The 27,244-nt window shown below is 43.9% G+C and overlaps 1 protein-coding gene across 1 annotated transcript in view; it reads left to right on the top strand.

Annotated features, from left to right (window-relative positions):
• Positions 1–5,382: 5,382 nt before the first annotated feature.
• b3gnt9 (UDP-GlcNAc:betaGal beta-1,3-N-acetylglucosaminyltransferase 9) overlaps positions 5,383–27,244 on the top strand; it is a gene marked incomplete at both ends in the record, with an annotated part of 598,026 nt that continues 576,164 nt past the window's right edge. Inside the window, 3 exons of the mRNA XM_079251730.1 lie at positions 5,383–5,487; positions 5,555–5,674; positions 9,064–9,402. Of these exons, the coding sequence (XP_079107856.1) occupies positions 5,383–5,487; positions 5,555–5,674; positions 9,064–9,402 (564 nt within the window). The remainder of the gene's footprint in view (positions 5,488–5,554; positions 5,675–9,063; positions 9,403–27,244) is intronic.

Genomic DNA, 27,244 nt, shown 5'->3' with positions numbered 1-27,244 from the left:
TAGGGGGTGAACTGAACCTGGTGAAGAATATGTTCAGCTCATTAGCTCTGTCCAGACCTCCATCAGGCTGGTCCCCCTTTAACTTGAAGCCGGTGATCTTCTTCATTCCAGACCACACATCCCTCAGGTTATTCTGCTGGAGCTGACTTTCTAACTTCTTCCTGTAGTCCTCCTTGCACTTCTTAGTTTGTGTTTTAAGTTGTTTTTGTGTTGCCCTCAATAACTCCCTGTCTCCATCCCTGAAGGCTTTCTTTTTGATGTTCAGAAGCTTTTTCAGGTCACTGGTGATCCAGGGTTTGTTATTGGGGAAGCACCTCACTGTTCTTGTTGGGACGATGCTGTCCACACAGAAGTTTATGTAATCTGTCACACACTCAGTCATGGCGTTGATGTCGTCTCCATGAGGTTCACAGAGGACGTTCCAGTCTGTAGCCTCAAAGCCTCCTCTAAGAGCATCTTCAGCTTCAGCAGACCAGATTTTGATAGTCTTTGTGATGACTGGTTGCTGCTGAACGATGGGCTTGTAGGTGGAGGTGAGAAGAACCAGATTATGGTCAGATCTTCCTAAAGGAGGCAGGGCAGAACAACTGGATCCATTATTCATATTTGCATAAAATAAGTCCAACATCTTATTTTCTCTGGTGGAGCAGCTGACAAACTGCTGGAACGTTGGTAGAGTTGCAGAGAGGGAGACGTTGTTGAAGTCTCCGGAGATCGCCATGAATGAGTTTGGATGCTGTGTTTGTAGCCGAGCAACGACGGAGCTGATGACGTCACAGGCTGTGTCTGGTGCGGTACCAGGTATTATATAAACCGCTACCAGAATAACACAGGTAAACTCTCTGGGTAAATAATATGGACGGAAGCTCACAGCTAACAGTTCCATGTCCCTTGTGCATATCTTCTCCTTGACAGTAACATGTCCAGGATGACACCAACGCTGGTTAACCAGCACTGCAATTCCACCACCCTTTAGCTTTCCGCTGTGTTGTCTACTGCGGTCTGCACGGACCGTTTTAAAGCCCGGTACAGACACATTACAGTCAGGGATTGTCAGGGGGTGTGGGTTCTTTTCAGGATCCACCAGAGGGAGCCAGAGGAACCATTTTATGGAGGGTGTTTTCACCACAGGTGTGCAGACCTGCACACCTGTAGAGAATTAGAGATCTTCTGCCAACACTATATCTGCAGCTGATTGCCAGTCCTTCGTCGCTTGAGCGTTGAGCCTCTGTGGTAAAACCTAAGCCCTCCAGCGAGTTCCTGTATCCGCTAACGTTTGAGAGACTTTACAAATTCTTGTTTTTTCCAGAGACACCTTTGTGGACTCTCCAGAGCTACCTGCGATTTTCCTCCCAGCAGCCAATCATCACCAGCAACCACTCCCTACCAATAACCAGGCTTTCTCTCCACTGGCTATCCTCCGGATCCAATCAGCTTGTCGCTGCCTATCTGCCCTCCACCGAAAGGACCCTCACTGGCACCCACTGCCAACATCCATCCTCTCGGACCTCCTGACACCACCCGAATTCACGGCAACTCCGAAACAAGTAGGACACCTTCACTTCCCTGAGAATTATTCCATCATTTCCATTACTCATACATCTATCTTTGCAGAGAACCCCGCCTTCGGGTCTTTCCGGAACCATCCCCTCAGTTCACCAAATAAACCATTTTCACATTCTCCAGATTGCTTAATCGTGCATGTGGGTCCAACATCTTCACACCATGACAGGGATGTGTTCATGCAGCCATGTCTCGGTGAAGCACATAATACTGCACACTCTGTATTCTTTCTGAGATCTTGTTAGCATCTCCAGCTTGTCCGTTTTGTTAGCTAGCGATCTCACATTACCCATGATGACGGTCGGGAGAAATGGTTTAAATCTCCATCTCTTCTTTCTTTTCAACTCCATCAGGATTTGATGTTGTTTCGCTGATAATCCTGATTTGGGAGAGGTTAATCAGTTGATTCTGATTGTAAACAAGTCTTTTGTTGCCATGGAGACTCATTATAACAAGCCTTGAAAGAGCAAAAATATGCAGAAAAATCTTCCTTGCAGCACACCCTCCGAACCGGCATGAAATCCTCAGAATAAAATACCAATTTTAGGTAATATCTATGTGAGAAGAGTTTGTACTTTTAAAAAAAATTAAGATAGCAAGTCAGAGCTGCAACAATCTCCTGCTAACAGACGGGGCAATCAGTGATAGATGAAAGTAATATTTTTTTTATTTGTTGACATATAGACTATTCTTGTTCTTGTATTATGGTGTTTTTATTTAAACAGTTTAACTTGCTGAGTGGCTCAACTTAAGATGTATAATTTTACCTGCAGCCTGTTTTGCTCATCAAGTGTAGATGGTGGCATCTTAGTGGACCATCTAAAGGGTTAGGAATCTCTTCATCACAGTTTGACAAACTAGTGGCCCCGTAAACAGCATCCTGCCCAGGGCCCCTACAAAGCTAGAAGCGGCCCTGCTACAGAGCCAAGACAAACGGTTAAATGGTCACCAGAGCTTCATGCTGGCCACCTAAAAACCACCAGCCTGGCCAGAAATGTGGGCGTAGTTACCGTTCCCCCAGCGCTCTGATTTATTCCTCCTCCTGCCTCTTCTCCTCCTTCCTCTCCAGCTGTGTTGGCATCTGGATTTACTTTGCTCTGCTTTAAATGACGTGGCCAGGACAAAGAATGAAAGTGTTGTTTAAGGAACTCTGAATATTTCAACATCACAGTTTTAAGATGGGATTTGTTTGAAAAATGATTTTTTTTTATTATTACCATATTAAACTTTGGCTTCTTTATTTTCTCCAGATATTTTCACTGCTTTTTACCTCCATGAGAAATATTTTAAAAAATTGTTTTTATTACATATTCTGTATTGTTACTTTCAGCATAACTAGTTTGTTTTATTTAAACACAGTTTGTCTGTGGCATGAATTTGTATCAAGCATTTTTACCTGTGAAAACTCTGGTCTATGCAGCCAGAGGGCACATTGCACTTTTTTCCACCCCCTACTGCTTGTTTTTCCCACTGCACTTGAATGCATCATGGTGGCAGCAGACAGATGAGACAAACAGTTTATGTTCTGGATGTTTGCAGACGGTTTGTTGGTTTGTTGCTGCTGTTTCCACTCTGACCTCCTCCTCCTCATCATTTTCATCCTCTGTCCATCTCCTCTGGTGAGTTTAATGACTCATTTATCAGAAATGTGAGGAATATGACATGTATCGAATGTGTTAGATGGAGGAAACGTGGCTCCTGTCTGGTCAAAAGTAGTCGGATTTTACTGAATTCTTCTGCAGGTTTGGAATTTTCTCTCTGATGTTGCTGAGATGGCATGCAAATGATTCAGCACTCCCAGTACAGACACAGAAAGTTTGCTCCTTCAGAAGAAACCAAAGACACTGCAAAGCTAAATTCCCACCCAGTTCTCAGACGAGACAGGAGGATGTGATGGTCCATGGTATCTGCTGTTTCAGTGCGGTGCTTAGTTATAAAAGCAGACTGGAACACCTCAAGAACATCACATTCCTCTAAAAATGATGTCAACTGACTACAAATTACCTTCTCCAAGAACTCGGAGAGAAAAGAAAGCTTTGAAATATGCCTGAAATTTGAGAGGATATTGGGATGAAGACCATGTTTTTAATGAGGTGTTTTACTGCATGTTTAATATTAACATGTACAGTGCCAGTAATCAGGCTACCATTTATAACATCCAAAACGGGTGGTATAATATCCAAAAAATGGTTAGTTTTTTGTAGCATTTTGTGAAAGGGCCAAATAAAGACCTCATTCTCAAGAAATTGGACCATTTTTTCATGGGTTAGGCTTTAAAGTGTGAAGAAGCCTCGGTGGGATTGGGTCAGCTGGGGACGGTGAGGGTCTCGTGACCAATGAGCTCCTCCAAAAGGGAAAGACTGATGAGTATTCTACACAGCGTGGCAAAGCATGGACGGATATGATGGACCTGGGGACGGCGACGCCAACGGGAACGGCGACGCCAACTGGGACGGCGACGCCAACGGGGACGGCGACGCCAACGGGGACGGCGACGCCAACGGGAAAGGCGACGCCAACGGGAACGGCGACGCCAACGGGATGGCGACGCCAACAGATGGTAGAAGAATAAAACCACTAAATGGTGTAAAATTTGAAACATTTGTGCAGAATGAAATATAAAATTTCACACAAAATGTTGCACATTAACACTTTTTGCAAAAATGTAGAAAATGCAGATTTGATATTGATCCTCCACTACGGTAAAGATCTGGATGTACAATAGATATGTGAACGTCAACCTGAACTATGTTCTATTGTTGGCGACGGTTACATGAGGCTTTTTTTTATTCAGATTTAATCATTTGAGATTAAATAAATCCATATAGAAACACAGTGTTGTATCTGGAGGACGTCGCACGGATGACTGTGGTGTGGGACCGTTTTCGCAGATGATCGGCTCATAAGCCGGTTCCAACTATCCCATGGTGAGTGTGAGGACAAACCGGGCCATGCCAGTTGGAACCGGGCCGTGCCAGTCGCTCTACAAGAGCTAAAAACCGCCCCCTTCCAACGACAACTGCCTGACAAGTCCAAGTTGTTCAGTCCTTTTCCAACCCAGAGGAAAAGTTGTTAGCTGCCTTCAGTCAATGAAAGAAATCTGAATAAAAAAATAATAATAAATAAAAATTATAAATGTAACCAATGAAAGTCAGATGCTGCTTCAACAGAATTATATTTAAAAAAAAAACTCGTATAGCAGGCCTGGACAGAAATAATGGTGCCCTGAACATTGAGTTGCACAACCTTCAGAGGCGTCACTGGAATCAGACGTTTCTTTCAATTCTGCACCTGCCAGCAGATATTCTGGCTCCTCATGAGCAGACTTCTCCACATGTCTCAGGTCTTTACTTTTTTTAAGATTTATTATTACTTTTGTTAAATTCAAGTTATTTCTGTGACCACTGTGAGATTTTCTTGCTTTGACCGAAGGGTACCAACAATTTTATTCACATTTGTACGTGCACATCAGCCAGAGCCGCGGTAGAGCCACCATTGGGCGGATGGAGGGCAGGTGGAGGTGCATCCATTCACAGGTGGAAACCTGTTATGGACATAAAATGGCACTAAAGTATAATGTACCAAACAGTAAAGAATTCAAGTTTGTGGACCGTATTAGTGTGTTTTCAACCCTGTTGCTGTTTTCCAGGCTGCCTTCACACACTGGTGCCTGAGGATGATGAGGGACATGATGGACACATAACCTGCTGTAGCTGAGAACAGCTGGTCTGCTAAAATGAAGCCAAACCAGGATTATTCCAGCTGTGCCACATCCGTCTGAGGATGCCTTCGTATTCAGGGAGTTTTCAAATGATATTAATGAATGTTGCAATGATGAAGAGGAGGGTCCTCCATGTGAAGGGAGACCTAATGTGCACATTGGTGCTTCTGGTTCTCTTCTGTCTCCTGCTCTACACCCGCCAGGTGAGAAAGGAATGACAAGTCGGTTGGGTTCTGTACGCTCCTTCTTCTGACCCCATTCATGTTTCAGGTGGTGCTCTCCCCCACATGGAGCCAATCCAAGTGGAAACTGGAGCTCCACGGCTCCACCAGCCCCAGTCGTATCCTGACGGGAACCAGAGGGGCCAAGGGAGGCCTGGAATCTCCGGGGGTAAGATTGCATTTTAGGTTCAACTGTATGATGTTCTTTTCTATGGTCAGTCAGCAGAAGCTTTTATCCAAAGCAACTTACATACAATGATCGGTGGGCAACTGGGGGATCAGTTTCCTGCCCAGGAACACTTCGGCACATAGTCAGGGGAAGCAAGGAATCGATCTACCAACTTTCTAGGTGAAAGACGACTGCTCTTCCTCCTGAGCTACATTAACTTTCCAACACCTGGATGATAATCCTGCTTCAGACTTCCGTCTCTTCATAAATTAAGTAAAACATGGAGGCAGATGGTTATTTTTGTCTTCATCATCCATCCATTCATCCATCCATCATCCATCCATCCATCCATCATCCATCCATCCATCTATCCATCATCCAGCCATCCATCCATCCATTCATCCATCCATCATCCATCCATCCATCCATCCATCCATCATCCATCCATCCATCCATTCATCCATCCATCCATCCATCCAGCCAGCCATCCATCCATCCAGCCAGCCATCCATCTATCTATCATCCATCCATCCATCATCCATCTATCCATCATCCATCCATTCATCCATCCATCCATCCATCCATCCATCCATCCATCTATCCATCATCCATCCATCCATCTATCCATCATCCATCCATCCATCTATCCATCATCCATCCATCATCCATCCATCCATCCATCCATCCATCCATCTATCTATCATCCATCCATCCATCATCCATCCATCCATCATCCATCCATTCATCCATCCATCCATCCATCCATCTATCCATCATCCATCCATCCATCTATCCATCATCCATCCATCCATCATCGATCTATCCATCATCCATCCATCCATCATCCATCCATCCATCCATCCATCCATCCATCTATCCATCATCCATCTATCTATCCATCATCCATCCATCCATCATCCATCATCCATCTATCCATCATCCATCCATTCATCCATCCATCCATCCATCCATCCATCCATCCATCAATCTATCCATCATCCATCCATCCATCCATCTATCCATCACCCATCCATCCATCCATCCATTCATCATCCATCCATCCATCCATCCATTCATCATCCATCCATCCATCATCCATCATCCATCCATCCATTCATCCATCATCCATCCATCTATCTATCTATCATCCATCCATCCAATCATCATCCATCCATCCATCCATCCATCATCCATCAAAATCTGGTCTGCTGAAGCTGAAGATGCTCTTAGAGGAGGCTTTGAGGCTACAGACTGGAACGTCCTCTGTGAACCTCATGGAGATGACATCAACGCCATGACTGAGTGTGTGACAGATTACATAAACTTCTGTGTGGACAGCATCGTCCCAACAAGAACAGTGAGGTGCTTCCCCAATAACAAACCCTGGATCACCAGTGACCTGAAAAAGCTGCTGAACATCAAAAAGAAAGCCTTCAGGGATGGAGACAGGGAGTTATTGAGGGCAACACAAAAACAACTTAAAACACAAACTAAGAAGTGCAAGGAGGACTACAGGAAGAAGTTAGAAAGTCAGCTCCAGCAGAATAACCTGAGGGATGTGTGGTCTGGAATGAAGAAGATCACCGGCTTCAAGTTAAAGGGGGACCAGCCTGATGGAGGTCTGGACAGAGCTAATGAGCTGAACATATTCTTCAACAGGTTCAGTTCACCCCCTACCTCCAGCCCAACAGACCACACACCCTCCATAAGTCCACTGCTTTCCTGTCACGCCTCCAATCTGTCACCCTGCAGCTCAGTCATGGACCAGAACACAGCTTCATCTCCCTCCACATCAGGACATCCTGAGACCTCCACCTTGTTTGTCTCCTGCAATCAGGTTAAGAAGCAACTTGAGAAACTGAACCAGAACAAGGCTGCAGGTCCAGATGGTGTCAGTCCCAGAGTTCTCAAGACCTGCTCAGAACAACTATGTCCGATTCTCCAGCACCTTTTCAACACCAGTCTGAGACAAAATAGAGTCCCAGTGCTGTGGAAAACCTCCTGCCTTGTTCCAGTGCCTAAAAAAACACAACCAGCTGAACCAAGTGACTACAGACCAGTTGCCCTGACATCTCACATCATGAAAGTCCTGGAGAGACTCTTACTGGCTCACCTCAACAAGCAAGTAAACACCTTTCAGGACCCATTCCAGTTTGCATATGGTAATGGACTTGGGGTTGAAGATGCCATCATATACCTGCTCCAGAGAGCACACTCTCATCTGGACCATTCAGGCAGCACTCTGAGGGTCATGTTCTTTCATTTCTCAGTGCTTTTAATACCATTCAGCCTGCTTTGTTATGTGAGAAGCTCCATAAATTCCAGGTGGATACCTCCACAACCACCTGGATCTATGACTACCTCACAAACAGACCCCAGTTTGTGAGACTGAAAGGTTGCGTGTCTGAGATGGAGGTCAGCAGCACTGGTGCACCACAAGGAACTGTACTCTGGCCATTCCTCTTCACTCTGTACACCTCAGACTTCCAGTACAACTCTGAGTCCTGTCATCTGCAGAAATACTCTGATGACTCTGCAGTTGTGGGGTGTATCAGGGATGGACAAGAAGCAGAGTACAGAGAACTGGTCAGTCACTTTGTTAAATGGTGCGGTGACAATCATCTCATATTAAATAGCAGCAAAACAAAAGAGATGATTGTTGACTTCAGGAGGAAGAAGAATAAACAAAGCACTGTTTCCATCCTGGGAGAGGAGGTGGAGGTGGTGGAGGAATACAAGTATCTTGGAGTTCAGCTGGACAACAAACTGGACTGGAAATGCAACACTGACTACATCTACAAGAAAGGTCAGAGCAGACTGTACTTCTTAAGGAAGCTGAGATGGTTTAACGTCTGCACCAAGATGTTGCATATCTTCTATAAGTCTGTTGTGGAGAGTGCAGTCAGCTTTGCAGCATCTGCTGGGGTAGTAGCATCAGAACCAGAGACTTGAAGAGAATCAACAAACTGATCCAGAAAGCTGCTTCTGTGCTTGGAGTAACTCTGGAGCCGCTGGAGCTGATTGTCCAAAGAAGAATGCTGCACATGCTGATGAAGATGATGGAGGATTCTTCACACCCTCTCCACAACACAGTGATGAAACAACAAAGTGTGTTCAGTGAGAGGCTTCTTCAGGTCCCATGTAAGACTGAAAGATACAGAAGATCATTCCTGCCAGCAGCCATCAGCCTCCGGAACAAGACCTCCTCTAGTTATTATTATTATATACTACAATATTTCCCTTTGGGGATTAATAAAGTATTTTTCATTTCATCATCCATCCATCCATCCATCATTCCATTTATCATTCATCTACCCATCATCCATCTATCCTTCTGCCCTCAGAATTAAGAACAGAAACACTGATTCTTTGTCTTTCTTTTCCTTCAGATTCATTCAGAGACTCAGCTACTCCCCTTTCAGCTTCAAGCCAACCCCAGACCTCCACAACCAAAATCTAGACCTCAGACTAAGTCCAGGTTCCAGAGGAGGAACACTATTCCAACCAAGACGCTCACTGAGGTCCTACCAACCATTTCATCCTTTGACTTTAAGGGTTATGTGAGAGAAAAGGACAACAGGAAGTTCAAACTGCTCATTGACCAGCCGCAGAAATGTCACATCAAAGGAACTGAAGCTAAAGGAGGAAGAGGAGGAACAGAGTCTGATGCTGCTCCATACATGCTCATTGCAGTCAAATCTACCGCTGCAGATTTTGATAAACGTCAGGTGAGAAAATGTTCTATCTGTATACGTTTGATATTTTCTGATGAAATTCACCTTATTGTGCAACATAAAGGTTTGCACTAGTTTGACATCTGGTTGTGCTGATATTTCCAGTTGCTACGTGGATCCATAGCAATTTCTACCAGCGGGTCAATGATATCAAACAGTTCTTTAACAATATCTGTGTTTTGCAAGGCTGTCACAACAACTGGAGTAAGAGAGATGGAATGGTACAATAAATCTGTAGCAACCACAGTGACTAACAGACTGATTGTTGTGGCCACTGTTAATCAGTTTAATCGTTAAAATGTTGTTTCTGTTGTTCAACTTTACCAATCTACACAAGACTTGAACAACAATATTTATTGTTCAAGTTTAACGGACAACCACTGGACTTTTAAGAAATCCAAGTGTAGATTCCAACAGCAACACACTGGACAAGCTGCTGGTCCTGCAGCTTCTTTTTTCCATTACAGTCTGATGTCTACAACTCTGGCAAAATGTCTGTTGTAAATAGAGAAGTGCTCTTCGTGAAGAAGAGCAAATGTGAATGCCCTTCTATGTTGAATGATTGATATGCAGTTGCATAACCATTTGGAGAAGCAGCACAACTATGCAACTTAATTTATCACAGTAATACATCAGAAGCAACAAACATCTGAACAAGAGCCCATTTCTTTACCCACTACACCAGCACAGTGCTCCACTGTACTTTGGCAGAATCATCAAAATTTTTTATCATTGGAATGGGAATGTTGTTTTTTTTTAATATAATTCCTGCAATGTGGAATCAGCAAAAGAGCAAAAGATTTAAATGTATAAAGTAGCACAGAAGATCTATTAGACATAGATCAGCATAAGGAGAAGAATTACAACCATCTGATATGACTTGCAAAAATCCAGCACCAGGTTTTGAACTCACAACCTGCTGAAGGAGAGGCAATTCATTTTACCACTATGCTGCTACAATCGTTCTTCTCTACCTGGCAGGAGTGCTAATATTTTTTGCCATTGGTATGGGATTGCCTTTGCCACCAGTGTGTGATCCGCAGAATTGCCAAAAGATGTGAAAGGTTGAACTGCTGTCAAGACACCAAAGATTATTTGAAATAATTTGTAAATACAGCTAAAATTCTGAAGTCAGTAGTTAAACTACATCAATCATTGCAGAAAACCATTTAGAACTGCTTGTGTAATCCGTTAGAGACTTTATTGTTCAACGTGAGAAATGTTGTTTCATTTGAAGCCCTTTAACAACGAAACTAATATTTTACTGTCATTTCTGTAGTTTATTTACTTTTTATCTTAAATTAATCCTTCATATTAATTGCACAACTTTTGAGGACAGATATTGCACTGGATCTATCTTAGTTGTGCAGACAGCCCACACTGAACCACCACATTGAACAAAAAAAAACAAAGCTCTTTGATCAGATCAGTCCACAGCACTCTGTGTGCAAAACTGACATACCATTACAGTGTACAATGTTCATGACTGGATTTGAACCCGCCCAATGTACACTAATGTGTACCTGTGTAGAAAATGGATCACTTGCTGAGCTGCGTTTTCTGTTTTGTCCAATCACAGGAACAGATTTTAAAAATTGAGAAAAACTTGAATAACTTGCAAAAGTTCAAATGTTACAAAGACCAAAAGTCATAGCACAAATTTCCTGAATTGGCTGAAGAGTTTGATGCTTGAATGGTTAAACTGAAACGAAAGGTGTAGCGTTTCAAACATTGTGCAGGAAAAACAACTTTGTTTCATTTGAAGCATTTTAACAATAAAAATTTAATATGTAACTGTAATTTCCCAGAGTTTTTTTTTTTTTTTTTTAACTTCAATCAACATATTGTTTTAGTTGCACATCTCTTCAAAACAGGCCTTGCACATAGTTAAGTAACATGTGCAGACAATCCACATTTTAACTGCAAAGCTTTCAGTGAAATCTAAGCACTTTGATGGAACAGTATGCAGTACTCTTATGTGCACCATATGGCATACCAACATAATGCAGAATGTTTGATGTTGGTTTTGAACCCATACCTTGTACACTAATGTGTGTACTAATCAGTGTACCAGTGCTCAAAATGGACCAATTGCTGAGCCGCATTTTCTGATTTGTCTAATCACAGGAAACGATTTGCAAATTTGACAAAAACGTGACAATAAATTTTCACATGTTACAAAGTCCAAAAGTCACAGCACATATTTCCTGAATGAGCTGAAGAGTTTGACATTTTAATGGTTGAAGTGAGGCGACAGGTGTGGGAGGAGTAGAGTTTCAAAGATTTTGCAGGAAAGATAAGTGTTTTATTTGAAGCATTTTAGGAACACCCTAATCAGTGTGAATGTGATTAATCGCGTTTGTGCCACTTCAGCCTATCAAATATTAAACTCTTTGGTACATTCATGAGAATGAAGCTATGACTTTTGTCAAAGCAAACTTTTGTGGATTTTAAGATATTTAGCATTTTGTAAAAAATAAATTCAGGCTATTGATTGGCTGAATGCCCTTTAAACCAAATGCAAATTGGACACTGAAAAAATGCAGCTCAGCTATTGGTCAGTTTTTGCATAATGAGCTGGAAATTGCTTTAACAGGGTTCAGAGCTCTGCCCCAGTTTCCAGTGGCCAGTACATGGCAGCCATATAAATACTGATAATTTCCATTTTATTACTGTTTTAGCAAAGTTTTACAACAGTCCTGCACACATAGAGAGGTTTCTCAATGTAAATCTGGCTTGTGCTTCTTAAAATCTGTAAGTTTTACATAAATTCATGGTGGAATTTTACTTTTATCGAACCTGTTTTCATTCACAATGGAGTAACATTTTATACATCTTGCAGGAAAGACAACTGCATTTTGTTTGAAGCATTTTAGCAATAAAAATTTAATATTTAATGGCCATTTACCAACAGTTCTTTTTTAAACTTGAATTAACACTTTGTATAAGTTGTGCAAGTTCCCAAGACAAACATTGCACAGACACATTCTCTTTGTGTGAACAATCAACAGTAACTACACAGTTTGCAGATAAATTTAAGCACTTTCATGGAACAGTATGCAGTAGTTTGTGTGCAAAAACTAGCATAATATCATGATGCACAACATTTATTGCTGGATTTGAACCCAAGCCTTGTTTACCATTACGTACCTGTAATGACCAATCGCTGAGCTGAATTCCATTTTGTCCAATCACAGGAACAGATTTCAATACACTGACAAAAGCTTGAATTGTTTTCAATTGCCCCATATCAGGATTTGAACCCAAGAACTCTTGCATTGAAGCACACTGACATACTCACTATGCCACTTGTACTTGCAATTGCTCTTTGGAAAAAGCATTTAAATTTTTCCAATTTCCTTTTTTCCACTTCCAGCAGGGTGTAATTAGCAGGATTGCAAAAGCATGCGCGAGGTTTAATGAAATGTAAAAAAAACTTTTTTTTTCAGTTGTTTAAGATTTAGCAAAATGTTGCAAGGAGCATTGTTGGAACAAATCCTTCATATTTAACTGTGACATTTGCAAATGAATTCCTTTGCTCCTTGAAGGGTGCAGCTGAGACCAATAGCTCATGTTGAGCTGCCTGTAGAACTGCAGGCCATCACACAAGTGACAGCCAACAATAGAGCTAAATGCTCTATTTGAATCCTTGCCTTGAATGTGTACCTTTGCACCGGTGCCGAAAATGGACCAATCGCTGAGAGGAATTCCATTTCATCCAATCACAGGAACGGATTTCAATACATTGACAAAAACTTGAATAACTTGAAAGGTTTACATGTTAGAAAGACCAAAAGTCGGAGAACATATCTCCTGAATGGGCTGAAGAGTTTGATACTTGAATGGTTAAAGTGAGACAAACGGTGTAGGAGGAGTAGCGTTTCAAAGATTTTGCAAGAAAAGACAATGGAGACCGGGAAAAAGACAAACTGGACACTACAAACTGGTGCAGAGCTCCAAAACCCTGTTGAAGCTGTTTTCAGCTCATTATGCAAAAACTGACAAATTGCAGAGCTGAATTTTTTCAACATCCAATCTGGATTGGGTTTGAAGGACTTTCATCTAATCACAAGGCTGAATTTATTTTTACAAAATGCAAAATATCTCAGAAACTGCAAAGATTTAAAATAAAAGAAATTGTAGCACACATGTCCTGAAGGAGCTGCACAGTTTAAGAACTGAATAATTGAAGTGACTTGAATGGTGCACGGCAGAATTTGGCGGAATAATATATAATAATAATAATAATAATAATTAAAGCCGCAAGCGGCATCCATCGGGTCCTCGCCTCATGCCGAACCCTCCACCCGAACTCACCACAAAGCTTCCGGGTAGATGTGAAGTAAAAGGCATGAATCCAAAACTAGTTTGTTAAAAAATAATGCACATTCAGTAATAAATAGGCATAAACGCCAAGATGGCGGACACCATGTTGCCATGGTAACAGGTGGTCAATGCACTTTTTTACTCGCCTTGGGTTTTTACACGTGTGCCGAATTTCGTAGCCTAAGATGAAAGTAGACAATCGGGCCCCTGAGGGCCCCCCCAAAAAGTGCCCCCCCCACAATACATTCTATAATGTGTTAAGGACCTACCAAATATGAATAGTTAAAATTTTGGTGCACATCACATGAATTTGTGCAAAGATATAAGCAAACCGTGTTTCATGGCGAGAAGGCTTTTTTCCAAGATGGCGGACACTCCAGTGCCATGGTAACAGGCTCTTAATTGAGTTTTATGCTTGTCTTGGGTTGATACACATGTGTGCCGAATTTCGTAGCCCTAGGTCAAAGTAGACGATCGGGCCCCTAGGGGCCCCCCCCAAAATGTGCCCCCCCCCCACAATACATATTACAATGCGTTAAGGACCTACCAAATATGAATTATTTTAATTTTGGTTCCGATCGGATGTATTTCTGCGAAGATATGAGTGAACCGTGTTTCATGGCGAGAACGCTTTTTTCCATGGGTTGCCACGGTAACATGCTTTCTCCTATTGAAAAGATCTCACTAACTTTTGCTCCCCATCTTGTAACGAAGCTTCCTGCTGAGTATGGAGCCAATCGCATGAATCCCCTCAGACTAGTTTGTTCAAATACGATGCGCTTAAAGTGATTAAAAGGGCATGAACGCCAAGATGGCGGACACCCCGTTGCCATGGTAACGGCTGCACAATGAAGTTTTTTGCTTGTCTTGGGTTGATACACATGTGTGCCGAATTTCGTAGCCCTAGGTCAAAGTAGACGATCGGGCCCCTAGGGGCCCCCCCCAAAATGTGCCCCCCCCCACAATACATATTACAATGCGTTAAGGACCTACCAAATATGAATTATTGGAATTTTGGTTCCGATCGGATGTATATCTGCAGGGATATGAGTGAACCGTGTTTCATGGCGAGAATGCTTTTTTCCATGGGTTGCCACGGTAACACGCTTTCTCCTATCAGAAAGATTTGAATAACTTTTGGTCTCCATCTTGTCACGAAGCTCCATGGCGAATGTGGAGCCAATAGCATGAATCGCCTCAGACTAGTTCGTTCAAATATGATGCGCTTAAAGTGATAAAAAGGGCATAAACGCCAAGATGGCGGCCACCCCGTTGCCATGGTAACAGGTTCTCAATAGAGTTTTTTGCTCGTCTTGGTTACTTATACACGTGTACCGAATTTCGTAGCCATAGGTAAAAGTAGACTATCGGGCCCCTCGGGGCCCCCCCCAAAATGCGCCCCACCCACAATACATATTACAATGCGTGAAGGACCTACCAAATATGAATTATTGGAATTTTGGTTCCGATCGGATGTATATCTGCAGGGATATGAGTGAACCGTGTTTCATGGCGAGAATGCTTTTTTCCATGGGTTGCCACGGTAACACGCTTTCTCGTATCAAAAAGATTTGAATAACTTTTGGTACCCATCTTGTCACGAAGCTCCATGGCGAATGTGGAGCCAATAGCATGAATCGCCTCAGACTAGTTCGTTCAAATGCGATGCGCCCAAATTGACAAAAACGGGCCAAAAAATGGCCGCAAACGCCAAGATGGCGGAAAGCCCGTTTCCATGAGAACAGGCATTTCAATGACTTTTTTACTTGTCTTGATGTGATAGACATGTGTACCGAATTTCGTCGTCCTATGTCAAACTAAATTTTTTTTACCCCATTCTAGAGGCCATTTTTGGCGTTTCTAGGGGGCGCCGTCGAGGCATTTTTGCATTGGCGTGCAGACGGACCCCAGAATATCGCTATTTTCGCCGGGACTGAGGTGTGTGCCAAGTTTCGCAACTTTTCACGGGGCCTAAGGGGGTCAAAAATGGCCGAGTTGTGCTCAGAACGAGGAGAATAATAATAATAAACATTACAATAACAATAGGGCCCTGCCATACTTCGTATGGCTCGGACCCTAATTAAAGCCGCAAGCGGCATCCATCGGGTCCTCGCCTCATGCCGAACCCTCCACTCGAGTCCTGGTTCTCCTAATTCTACATCTGAATGACCCGCAGAGACCGTTCATTTTAATAGAGAAATACAATTCACATATTGAGAAAAGATTGTGTGTAAACGCCATGATGGCGGACAGCCCGTTACCATGGCAACATGTGTTTCATTGACTTGTTAGCTTGTCTTGGGATGATACACATGTGTGCCGAATTTCGTAGCCCGAGATGAAAGTAGACGATCGGGCCCCTTGGGGCCCCCCCAAAAAGTGTCCCCCCCACAATACATTCTATAATGTGTTAAGGACCTACCAAATATGAATAGTTACAGTTTTGGTGCACATTGTATGAATTTGTGCAAAGATATAAGCAAACCGTTTTCATGGCGAGAAGGTTTTTTTTCAAAGATGGCGGAATCTCCGTTGCCATGGTAACAGGTGCTTAATATAGTTTTTTGCTTGTGTAGGGTTGATACACATGTGTGCCGAATTTCGTAGCCCTAGCTCAAAGTAGATGATCGGGCCCCTAGGGGCCCCCCCAAAATGTGCCCCCCCCACAATACATATTGCAATGCGTTAAGGACCTACCAAATATGAATTATTGGAATTTTAGTTCCGATCGGATGTATATCTGCGAAGATATGAGTGAACCGTGTTTCATGGCGAGAACGCTTTTTTCCATGGGTTGCCACGGTAACACGCTTTCTCCTATCAGAAAGATTTGAATAACTTTTGGTCCCCATCTTGTCACGAAGCTCCATGGCGAATGTGGAGCCAATAGCCTGAATCCCCTCAGACTAGTTCGTTGAAATACGTTGTGCTTAAAGTGATAAAAAGGGCATAAACGCCAAGATGGCGGACACCCCGTTGCCATGGTAACAGGTTCTCAATGGAGTTTTTTGCTCGTCTTGGTTACTTATACATGTGTACCGAATTTCGTAGCCCTAGGTCAAAGTAGACTATCGGGCCCCTAGGGGCCCCCCCAAAATGCGCCCCCCCCCACAATACATATTACAATGTGTTAAGGACCTACCATATATAAATTATTAGAATTTTGGTTCCGATCGGATGTATTTCTGCGAAGATATGAGTGAACCGTGTTTCATGGCGAGAACGCTTTTTTCCATGGTTTGCCACGGTAACACGCTTTGTCCTGTTGGAAAGATTTCACTAACTTTAGCTCCCCATCTTGTCACGAAGCTTCCTGCTGAGTATGGAGCCAATAGCCTGAATCCCCTCAGACTAGTTTGTTTAAATACGATACGCTTAAAGTGATAAAAAGGGCACAAACGCCAAGATGGCGGACACCCCGTTGCCATGGTAACAGGTGGTTAATTAAGTTTTTTGCTCGTCTTGGTTACTTATACATGTGTACTGAATTTCGTAGCTCTAGGTCAAAGTAGACGATCAGGCCCCTAGTGGCCCCCGCCAAAAAGTGCCCCCCCCCCACAATACATTCTATAATGTGTTAAAGACCTACCAAATATGAATTATTGGAATTTTGGTTCCAATGGGATCTATTTCTGCAAAGATATGATTGAACCGTCTTTCATGGCGAGGAGTATTTTTTTCAAGATGGCGGACACACCGTTGCCATGGTAACAGGTGCTTAATCGAGTTTTATGCTTGTCTAGGGTTGATACACATGTGTGCCGAATTTCGTAGCCCTAGCTCAAAGTAGACGATCGGGCCCCTAGGGGCCCCCCCCAAAATGTGCCCCCCCCACAATACATATTACAATGCGTTAAGGACCTACCAAATATGAATAATTGGAATTTTGGTTCCGATCGGATGAATTTCTGCAGAGATATAAGCAAACCGTGTTTCATGGCGAGAACGCATTTTTCCATGGGTTGCCACGGTAACACGCTTTCACCTATCAAAAAGATTTGAATAACTTTTGGTCCCCATCTTGTCACAAAGCTCCATGGGGAATGTGGAGCCAATAGCATGAATCCCCTCAGACTAGTTCGTTCAAATACGATGCGCTTAAAGTGATAAAAAGGGCATAAACGCCAAGATGGCGGCCACCCCGTTGCCATGGTAACAGGTTCTCAATAGAGTTTTTTGCTCGTCTTGGTTACTTATACATGTGTACCGAATTTCGTAGCCCTAGCTCAAAGTAGACGATCGGGCCCCTAGGGGCCCCCCCAAAATGCGCCCCCCCCACAATATATATTACAATGCGTGAAGGACCTACCAAATATGAATTATTTTAATTTTGGTTCCGATCGGATGTATTTCTGCGAAGATATGAGTGAACCGTGTTTCATGGCGAGATCGCTTTTTTCCATGGGTTGCCACGGTAACACGCTTTCACCTATCAAAAAGATTTGAATAACTTTTGGTCCCCATCTTGTCACGAAGCTCCATGGCGAATGTGGAGCCAATAGCATGAATCGCCTCAGACTAGTTCGTTCAAATGCGATGCGCCCAAATTGACAAAAACGGGCAAAAAAATGGCCGCAAACGCCAAGATGGCTGACATCCCGTTGCCATGACGCCAGGTCTACGATTGACTTTTTTGGTCGTCTTGAGGTGGTAGACATGTGTACCGAATTTCGTTGTCCTACGTGAAAGTAGACTTTTGACACCCCATTTTATTTTCCATCTTTGGCGTTTCTAGGGGGCGCCGTCGAGGCATTTTTACATTGGCGTGCACATGGACCCCAGAATATCGCTATTTTCGCCGGGACTGAGGTGTGTGCCAAGTTTCGCAACTTTTCACCAGGTCTAAGGGGGTCAAAATTGAGTGAGTTGTGCTGAGGAAAAAAATAATAATAATAATAATTAAAGCCGCAAGCGGCATCCATCGGGTCCTCGCCTCATGCCGAACCCTCCACCCGAGTCCTGGTTCTCCTAATGCTACATGTGAAGGACCCGCACAGCCACTTCATTTTAATAGAGAAATACAATTCACATATTGAGAAAAGAATGTGTGTAAACGCCAAGATGGCGGACAGCCCGTTACCATGGCAACATATGTTTCATTGACTTTTTAGCTTGTCTTGGGATGATACACATGTGTGCCGAATTTCGTAGCCCGAGATGAAAGTAGACGATCGGGCCCCTTGGGGCCCCCCCAAAAAGGTTCCCCCCCACAATACATTCTATAATGTGTTAAGGACCTACCAAATATGAATAGTCACAGTTTTGGTGCACATCGTATGAATGTGTGCAAAGATATAAGCAAACCGTGTTTCATGGCGAGAAGGTTTTTGTCCAAGATGGCGGACACCCCATTGCCATGGTAACGGCTGCACAATGAAGTTTTTTGCTTGTCTTGGGTTGATACACATGTGTGCCGATTTTCGTAGCCCTAGGTCAAAGTAGACGATCGGGCCCCTAGGGGCCCCCCCCAAAATGTGCCCCCCCCACAATACATATTACAATGTGTTAAGGACCTACCAAATATGAATTATTGGAATTTTGGTTCCGATCGGATGTATATCTGCAGGGATATGAGTGAACCGTGTTTCATGGCGAGAACGCTTTTTTCCTTGGGTTGCCACGGTAACACGCTTTCTCCTATCAGAAAGATTTGAATAACTTTTGGTCTCCATCTTGTCACGAAGCTCCATGGCGAATGTGGAGCCAATAGCATGAATCCCCTCAGACTAGTTCGTTCAAATACGATGCGCTTAAAGTGATAAAAAGGGCATAAACGCCAAGATGGCGGCCACCCCGTTGCCATGGTAACAGGTTGTCAATGGAGTTTTTTGCTCGTCTTGGTTACTTATACATGTGTACCGAATTTCGTAGCCCTAGGTCAAAGTAGACTATCGGGCCCCTAGGGGCCCCCCCAAAATGCGCCCCCCCCCACAATATATATTACAATGCGTGAAGGACCTACCAAACATGAATTATTGTAATTTTGGTTCCGATCGGATGTATTTCTGCGAAGATATGAGTGAACCGTGTTTCATGGCGAGATCGCTTTTTTCCATGGGTTGCCACGGTAACACGCTTTCGCCTATCAAAAAGATTTGAATAACTTTTGGTCCCCATCTTGTCACGAAGCTCCATGGCGAATGTGGAGCCAATAGCATGATTCGCCTCAGACTAGTTCGTTCAAATGCGATGCGCCCAAATTGACAAATACGGGCAAAAAAATGGCCGCAAACGCCAAGATGGCGGAAAGCCCGTTGCCATGACAACAGACGTTTCAATGACTTTTTTACTTGTCTGGATGTGATAGACATGTGTACCGAATTTCGTCGTCCTACGTCAAACTAAAATTTTTTTCCCCCATTCTAGAGGCCATTTTTGGCGTTTCTAGGGGGCGCCGTCGAGGCATTTTCACATTGGCGTGCACGCGGACCCCAGAATATCGCTATTTTCGCCGGGACTGAGGTGTGTGCCAAGTTTCGCAACTTTTCACGGGGTCTAAGGGGGTCAAAATTGAGTGAGTTGTGCTGAGAAGAATAAACATTACAATAACAATAGGGCCTTGCCATACTTCGTATGGCTCGGACCCTAATAAACATTACAATAACAATAGGGCCCTGCCATACTTCGTATGGCGAGGACCCTAATTAAAGCCGCAAGCGGCATCCATCGGGTCCTCGCCTCATGCCGAACCCTCCACCCGAGTCCTGGTTCTCCTAATGCTACATGTGAAGGACCCGCACAGCCAGTTCATTTTAATAGAGAAATACAATTCACATATTGAGAAAAGAATGTGTAAACGCCAAGATGGCGGACAGCCCGTTACCATGGCAACATGTGTTTCATTGACTTTTTAGCTTGTCTTGGGATGATACACATGTGTGCCGAATTTCGTAGCCCGAGATGAAAGTAGACGATCGGGCCCCTAGGGGCCCCCCCAAAAAGTGTCCCCCCCACAATACATTCTATAATGTGTTAAGGACCTACCAAATATGAATAGTTACAGTTTTGGTGCACATCGTATGAATTTGTGCAAAGATATAAGCAAACCGTGTTTCATGGCGAGAAGGTTTTTTTTCCAAGATGGCGGATACCCCGTTGCCATGGTAACGGCTGCACAATGAAGTTTTTTGCTTGTCTTGGGTTGATACACATGTGTGCCGAATTTCGTAGCCCTAGCTCAAAGTAGACGATCGGGCCCCTAGGGGCCGCCCCCAAAATGTGCCCCCCCCACAATACATATTACAACGCGTTAAGGACCTACCAAATATGAATTATTGGAATTTTGGTTCCAATCGGATGCATTTTGGCAGAGATATAAGCAAACCGTGTTTCATGGCGAGAACGCGTTTTTCCATGGGTTGCCACGGTAACACGCTTTCTCCTATCAGAAAGATTTGAATAACTTTTTGTCCCCATCTTGTCACGAAGCTCCATGGGGAATGTGGAGCCAATAGCATGAATCCCCTCAGACTAGTTCGTTCAAATACGATGCGCTTAAAGTGATAAAAAGGGCATAAACGCCAAGATGGCGGCCACCCCGTTGCCATGGTAACAGGTTCTCAATAGAGTTTTTTGCTCGTCTTGGTTACTTATACATGTGTACCGAATTTCGTAGCCCTAGCTCAAAGTAGACGATCGGGCCCCTAGGGGCCCCCCCAAAATGCGCCCCCCCCCACAATATATATTACAATGCGTGAAGGACCTACCAAATATGAATTATTTTAATTTTGGTTCCGATCGGATGTATTTCTGCGAAGATATGAGTGAACCGTGTTTCATGGCGAGATCGCTTTTTTCCATGGGTTGCCACGGTAACACGCTTTCGCCTATCAAAAAGATTTGAATAACTTTTGGTCCCCATCTCGTCACGAAGCTCCATGGCGAATGTGGAGCCAATAGCATGAATCGCCTCAGACTAGTTCGTTCAAATGCGATGCGCCCAAATTGACAAAAACGGGCAAAAAAATGGCCGCAAACGCCAAGATGGCGGAAAGCCCGTTGCCATGACAACAGGCGTTTCAATGACTTTTTTACTTGTCTTGATGTGATAGACATGTGTACCGAATTTCGTCGTCCTACGTCAAACTAAATTTTTTTTTCCCCATTCTAGAGGCCATTTTTGGCGTTTCTAGGGGGCGCTGTCGAGGCATTTTTGCATTGGCGTGCATACAAACGCCAAATTATCAAAATTTTCACCGGACGTGAGGTGTGTGCCAAGTTTCGCAACTTTTCACGGGGTCTAAGGGGGTCAAAATTGAGCGAGTTGTGCTTAAAATAATAAACATTACAATAACAATAGGGCCTTGCCATACTTCGTATGGCTCGGACCCTAATAATAATTAAAGCCGCAAGCGGCATCCATCGGGTCCTCGCCTCATGCCGAACCCTCCACCCGAACTCACCACAAAGCTTCCGGGTAGATGTGAAGTAAAAGGCATGAATCCAAAACTAGTTTGTTAAAAAATAATGCACATTCAGTAATAAATAGGCATAAACGCCAAGATGGCGGACACCATGTTGCCATGGTAACAGGTGGTCAATGCACTTTTTTACTCGCCTTGGGTTGTTACACATGTGTGCCGAATTTCGTAGCCTAAGATGAAAGTAGACAATCGGGCCCCTGAGGGCCCCCCCCAAAAAGTGCCCCCCCCACAATACATTCTATAATGTGTTAAGGACCTACCAAATATGAATAGTTAAAATTTTGGTGCACATCGCATGAATTTGTGCAAAGATATAAGCAAACCGTGTTTCATGGCGAGAAGGCTTTTTTCCAAGATGGCGGACACTCCAGTGCCATGGTAACAGGCTCTTAATTGAGTTTTATGCTTGTCTCGGGTTGATACACATGTGTGCCGAATTTCGTAGCCCTAGCTCAAAGTAGAATATCGGGCCCCTAGGGGCCCCCCCAAAATGTGCCCCCCCCACAATACATATTACAACACGTTAAGGACCTACCAAATATGAATTATTGGAATTTTGGTTCCGATCGTATGTATTTCTGCAGAAATATAAGCAAACCGTGTTTCATGGCGAGAACGCTGTTTTCCATGGGTTGCCACGGTAACACGCTTTCTCCGATCAGAAAGATTTGAATAACTTTTGGTCCCCATCTTGTCACGAAGCTCCATGGCGAATGTGGAGCCGATAGCATGAATCCCCTCAGACTAGTTCATTCAAATACGATGCGCTTAAAGTGATCAAAAGGGCATAAACGCCAAGATGGCGGACACCCCGTTGCCATGGTAACAGGTTCTCAATAGAGTTTTTTGCTCGTCTTGGTTACTTATACATGTGTACCGAATTTCGTAGCCCTAGGTCAAAGTAGACTATCGGGCCCCTCGGGCCCCCCCCCCAAAATGCGCCCCCCCCACAATACATATTACAATGCGTGAAGGACCTACCAAACATGAATTATCAGAATTTTGTTTCCGATCGGATGCATTTCTGCGAAGATATGAGTGAACCGTGTTTCATGGCGAGAACGCTTTTTTCCATGGGTTGCCACGGTAACACGCTTTCTCCTATCTAAAAGATTTGAATAACTTTTGGTCCCCATCTTGTCACGAAGCTCCATGGCGAATGTGGAGCCAATAGCATGAATCGCCTCAGACTAGTTCGTTCAAATGCGATGCACCCAAATTGACAAAAACGGGCTAAAAATGGCCGCAAATGCCAAGATGGCGGACGGCCCGTTGCCATGAAAACAGGCGTTTCAATGACTTTTTTACTTGTCTTGATGTGATAGACATATGTACCGAATTTCGTCGTCCTACGTCAAACTAAATTTTTTTGACCCCATTCTAGAGGCCATTTTTGGCGTTTCTAGCTGGCGCCGTCGAGGCATTTTTGCATTGGCGTGCACGCGGACCCCAGAATATCGCTATTTTCGCCGGGACTGAGGTGTGTGCCAAGTTTCGCAACTTTTCACGGGGCCTAAGGGGGTCAAAAATGGCCGAGTTGTGCTGACAAAAATAATAATAATAATAATTAAAGCCGCAAGCGGCATCCATCGGGTCCGCGCCTCATGCCGAACCCTCCACCCGAGTCCTGGTTCTCCTAATGCTACATGTGATTGACCCGCAGAGACAGTTCATTTTAATAGAGAAATACAATTCACATATTGAGAAAAGATTGTGTGTAAACGCCATGATGGCGGACAGCCCGTTACCATGGCAACATGTGTTTCATTGACTTGTTAGCTTGTCTTGGGATGATACACATGTGTGCCGAATTTCGTAGCCCGAGATGAAAGTAGACGATAGGGCCCCTTGGGGCCCCCCCAAAAAGGTTCCCCCCCACAATACATTCTATAATGTGTTAAGGACCTACCAAATATGAATAGTTACAGTTTTGGTGCACATCGTATGAATGTGTGCAAAGATATAAGCAAACCGTGTTTCATGGCGAGAAGGTTTTTTTCCAAGATGGCGGACACCCCGTTGCCATGGTAACGGCTGCACAATGAAGTTTTTTGCTTGTCTTGGGTTGATACACATGTGTGCCGAATTTCGTAGCCCTAGCTCAAAGTAGACGATCGGGCCCCTAGGGGCCGCCCCCAAAATGTGCCCCCCCCACAATACATATTACAACGCGTTAAGGACCTGCCAAATATGAATTATTGGAATTTTGGTTCCAATCGGATGCATTTTGGCAGAGATATAAACAAACCGTGTTTCATGGCGAGAACGCGTTTTTCCATGGGTTGCCACGGTAACACACTTTCTCCTATCAGAAAGATTTGAATAACTTTTTGTCCCCATCTTGTCACGAAGCTCCATGGGGAATGTGGAGCCAATAGCATGAATCCCCTCAGACTAGTTCGTTCAAATACGATGCGCTTAAAGTGATAAAAAGGGCATAAACGCCAAGATGGCGGCCACCCCGTTGCCATGGTAACAGGTTCTCAATAGAGTTTTTTGCTCGTCTTGGTTACTTATACATGTGTACCGAATTTCGTAGCCCTAGCTCAAAGTAGACGATCGGGCCCCTAGGGGCCCCCCCAAAATGCGCCCCCCCCACAATATATATTACAAAGCGTGAAGGACCTACCAAATATGAATTATTTTAATTTTGGTTCCGATCGGATGTATTTCTGCGAAGATATGAGTGAACCGTGTTTCATGGCGAGATCGCTTTTTTCCATGGGTTGCCACGGTAACACGCTTTCGCCTATCAAAAAGATTTGAATAACTTTTGGTCCCCATCTCGTCACGAAGCTCCATGGCGAATGTGGAGCCAATAGCATGAATCGCCTCAGACTAGTTCGTTCAAATGCGATGCGCCCAAATTGACAAAAACGGGCAAAAAAATGGCCGCAAACGCCAAGATGGCGGAAAGCCCGTTGCCATGACAACAGGCGTTTCAATGACTTTTTTACTTGTCTTGATGTGATAGACATGTGTACCGAATTTCGTCGTCCTACGTCAAACTAAAAATTTTTTTCCCCATTCTAGAGGCCATTTTTGGCGTTTCTAGGGGGCGCTGTCGAGGCATTTTTGCATTGGCGTGCATACAAACGCCAAATTATCGAAATTTTCACCGGACGTGAGGTGTGTGCCAAGTTTCGCAACTTTTCACGAGGTCTAAGTGGGTCAAAATTGAGTGAGTTGTGCTTAGGAGAATAATAATAATAATAATTAAAGCCGCAAGCGGCATCCATCGGGTCCTCGCCTCATGCCGAACCCTCCACCCGAGTCCTGGTTCTCCTAATGCTACATGTGAAGGACCCGCACAGCCAGTTCATTTTAATAGAGAAATACAATTCACATATTGAGAAAAGAATGTGTAAACGCCAAGATGGCGGACAGCCCGTTACCATGGCAACATGTGTTTCATTGACTTTTTAGCTTGTCTTGGGATGATACACATGTGTGCCGAATTTCGTAGCCCGAGATGAAAGTAGACGATCGGGCCCCTAGGGGCCCCCCCAAAAAGTGTCCCCCCCACAATACATTCTATAATGTGTTAAGGACCTACCAAATATGAATAGTTACAGTTTTGGTGCACATCGTATGAATTTGTGCAAAGATATAAGCAAACCGTGTTTCATGGCGAGAAGGTTTTTTTTCCAAGATGGCGGATACCCCGTTGCCATGGTAACGGCTGCACAATGAAGTTTTTTGCTTGTCTTGGGTTGATACACATGTGTGCCGAATTTCGTAGCCCTAGCTCAAAGTAGACGATCGGGCCCCTAGGGGCCGCCCCCAAAATGTGCCCCCCCCACAATACATATTACAACGCGTTAAGGAGCTGCCAAATATGAATTATTGGAATTGTGGTTCCAATCGGATGCATTTTGGCAGAGATATAAGCAAACCGTGTTTCATGGCGAGAACGCGTTTTTCCATGGGTTGCCACGGTAACACGCTTTCTCCTATCAGAAAGATTTGAATAACTTTTTGTCCCCATCTTGTCACGAAGCTCCATGGGGAATGTGGAGCCAATAGCATGAATCCCCTCAGACTAGTTCGTTCAAATACGATGCGCTTAAAGTGATAAAAAGGGCATAAACGCCAAGATGGCGGCCACCCCGTTGCCATGGTAACAGGTTCTCAATAGAGTTTTTTGCTCGTCTTGGTTACTTATACATGTGTACCGAATTTCGTAGCCCTAGGTCAAAGTAGACTATCGGGCCCCTAGGGGCCCCCCCAAAATGCGCCCCCCCCCACAATACATATTACAATGTGTTAAGGACCTACCATATATAAATTATTAGAATTTTGGTTCCGATCGGATGTATTTCTGCGAAGATATGAGTGAACCGTGTTTCATGGCGAGAACGCTTTTTTCCATGGTTTGCCACGGTAACACGCTTTGTCCTGTTGGAAAGATTTCACTAACTTTAGCTCCCCATCTTGTCACGAAGCTTCCTGCTGAGTATGGAGCCAATAGCCTGAATCCCCTCAGACTAGTTTGTTTAAATACGATACGCTTAAAGTGATAAAAAGGGCACAAACGCCAAGATGGCGGACACCCCGTTGCCATGGTAACAGGTGGTTAATTAAGTTTTTTGCTCGTCTTGGTTACTTATACATGTGTACTGAATTTCGTAGCTCTAGGTCAAAGTAGACGATCAGGCCCCTAGTGGCCCCCGCCAAAAAGTGCCCCCCCCCCACAATACATTCTATAATGTGTTAAAGACCTACCAAATATGAATTATTGGAATTTTGGTTCCAATGGGATCTATTTCTGCAAAGATATGATTGAACCGTCTTTCATGGCGAGGAGTATTTTTTTCAAGATGGCGGACACACCGTTGCCATGGTAACAGGTGCTTAATCGAGTTTTATGCTTGTCTAGGGTTGATACACATGTGTGCCGAATTTCGTAGCCCTAGCTCAAAGTAGACGATCGGGCCCCTAGGGGCCCCCCCCAAAATGTGCCCCCCCCACAATACATATTACAATGCGTTAAGGACCTACCAAATATGAATAATTGGAATTTTGGTTCCGATCGGATGAATTTCTGCAGAGATATAAGCAAACCGTGTTTCATGGCGAGAACGCAT

This window comes from Telmatherina bonti (genome assembly GCF_933228915.1).
Source record: "Telmatherina bonti genome assembly, chromosome: 2".
In the NCBI taxonomy this organism is placed as follows: domain Eukaryota; kingdom Metazoa; phylum Chordata; class Actinopteri; order Atheriniformes; family Telmatherinidae; genus Telmatherina; species Telmatherina bonti.
This window is presented reverse-complemented; position numbering and strand designations above follow the sequence as displayed.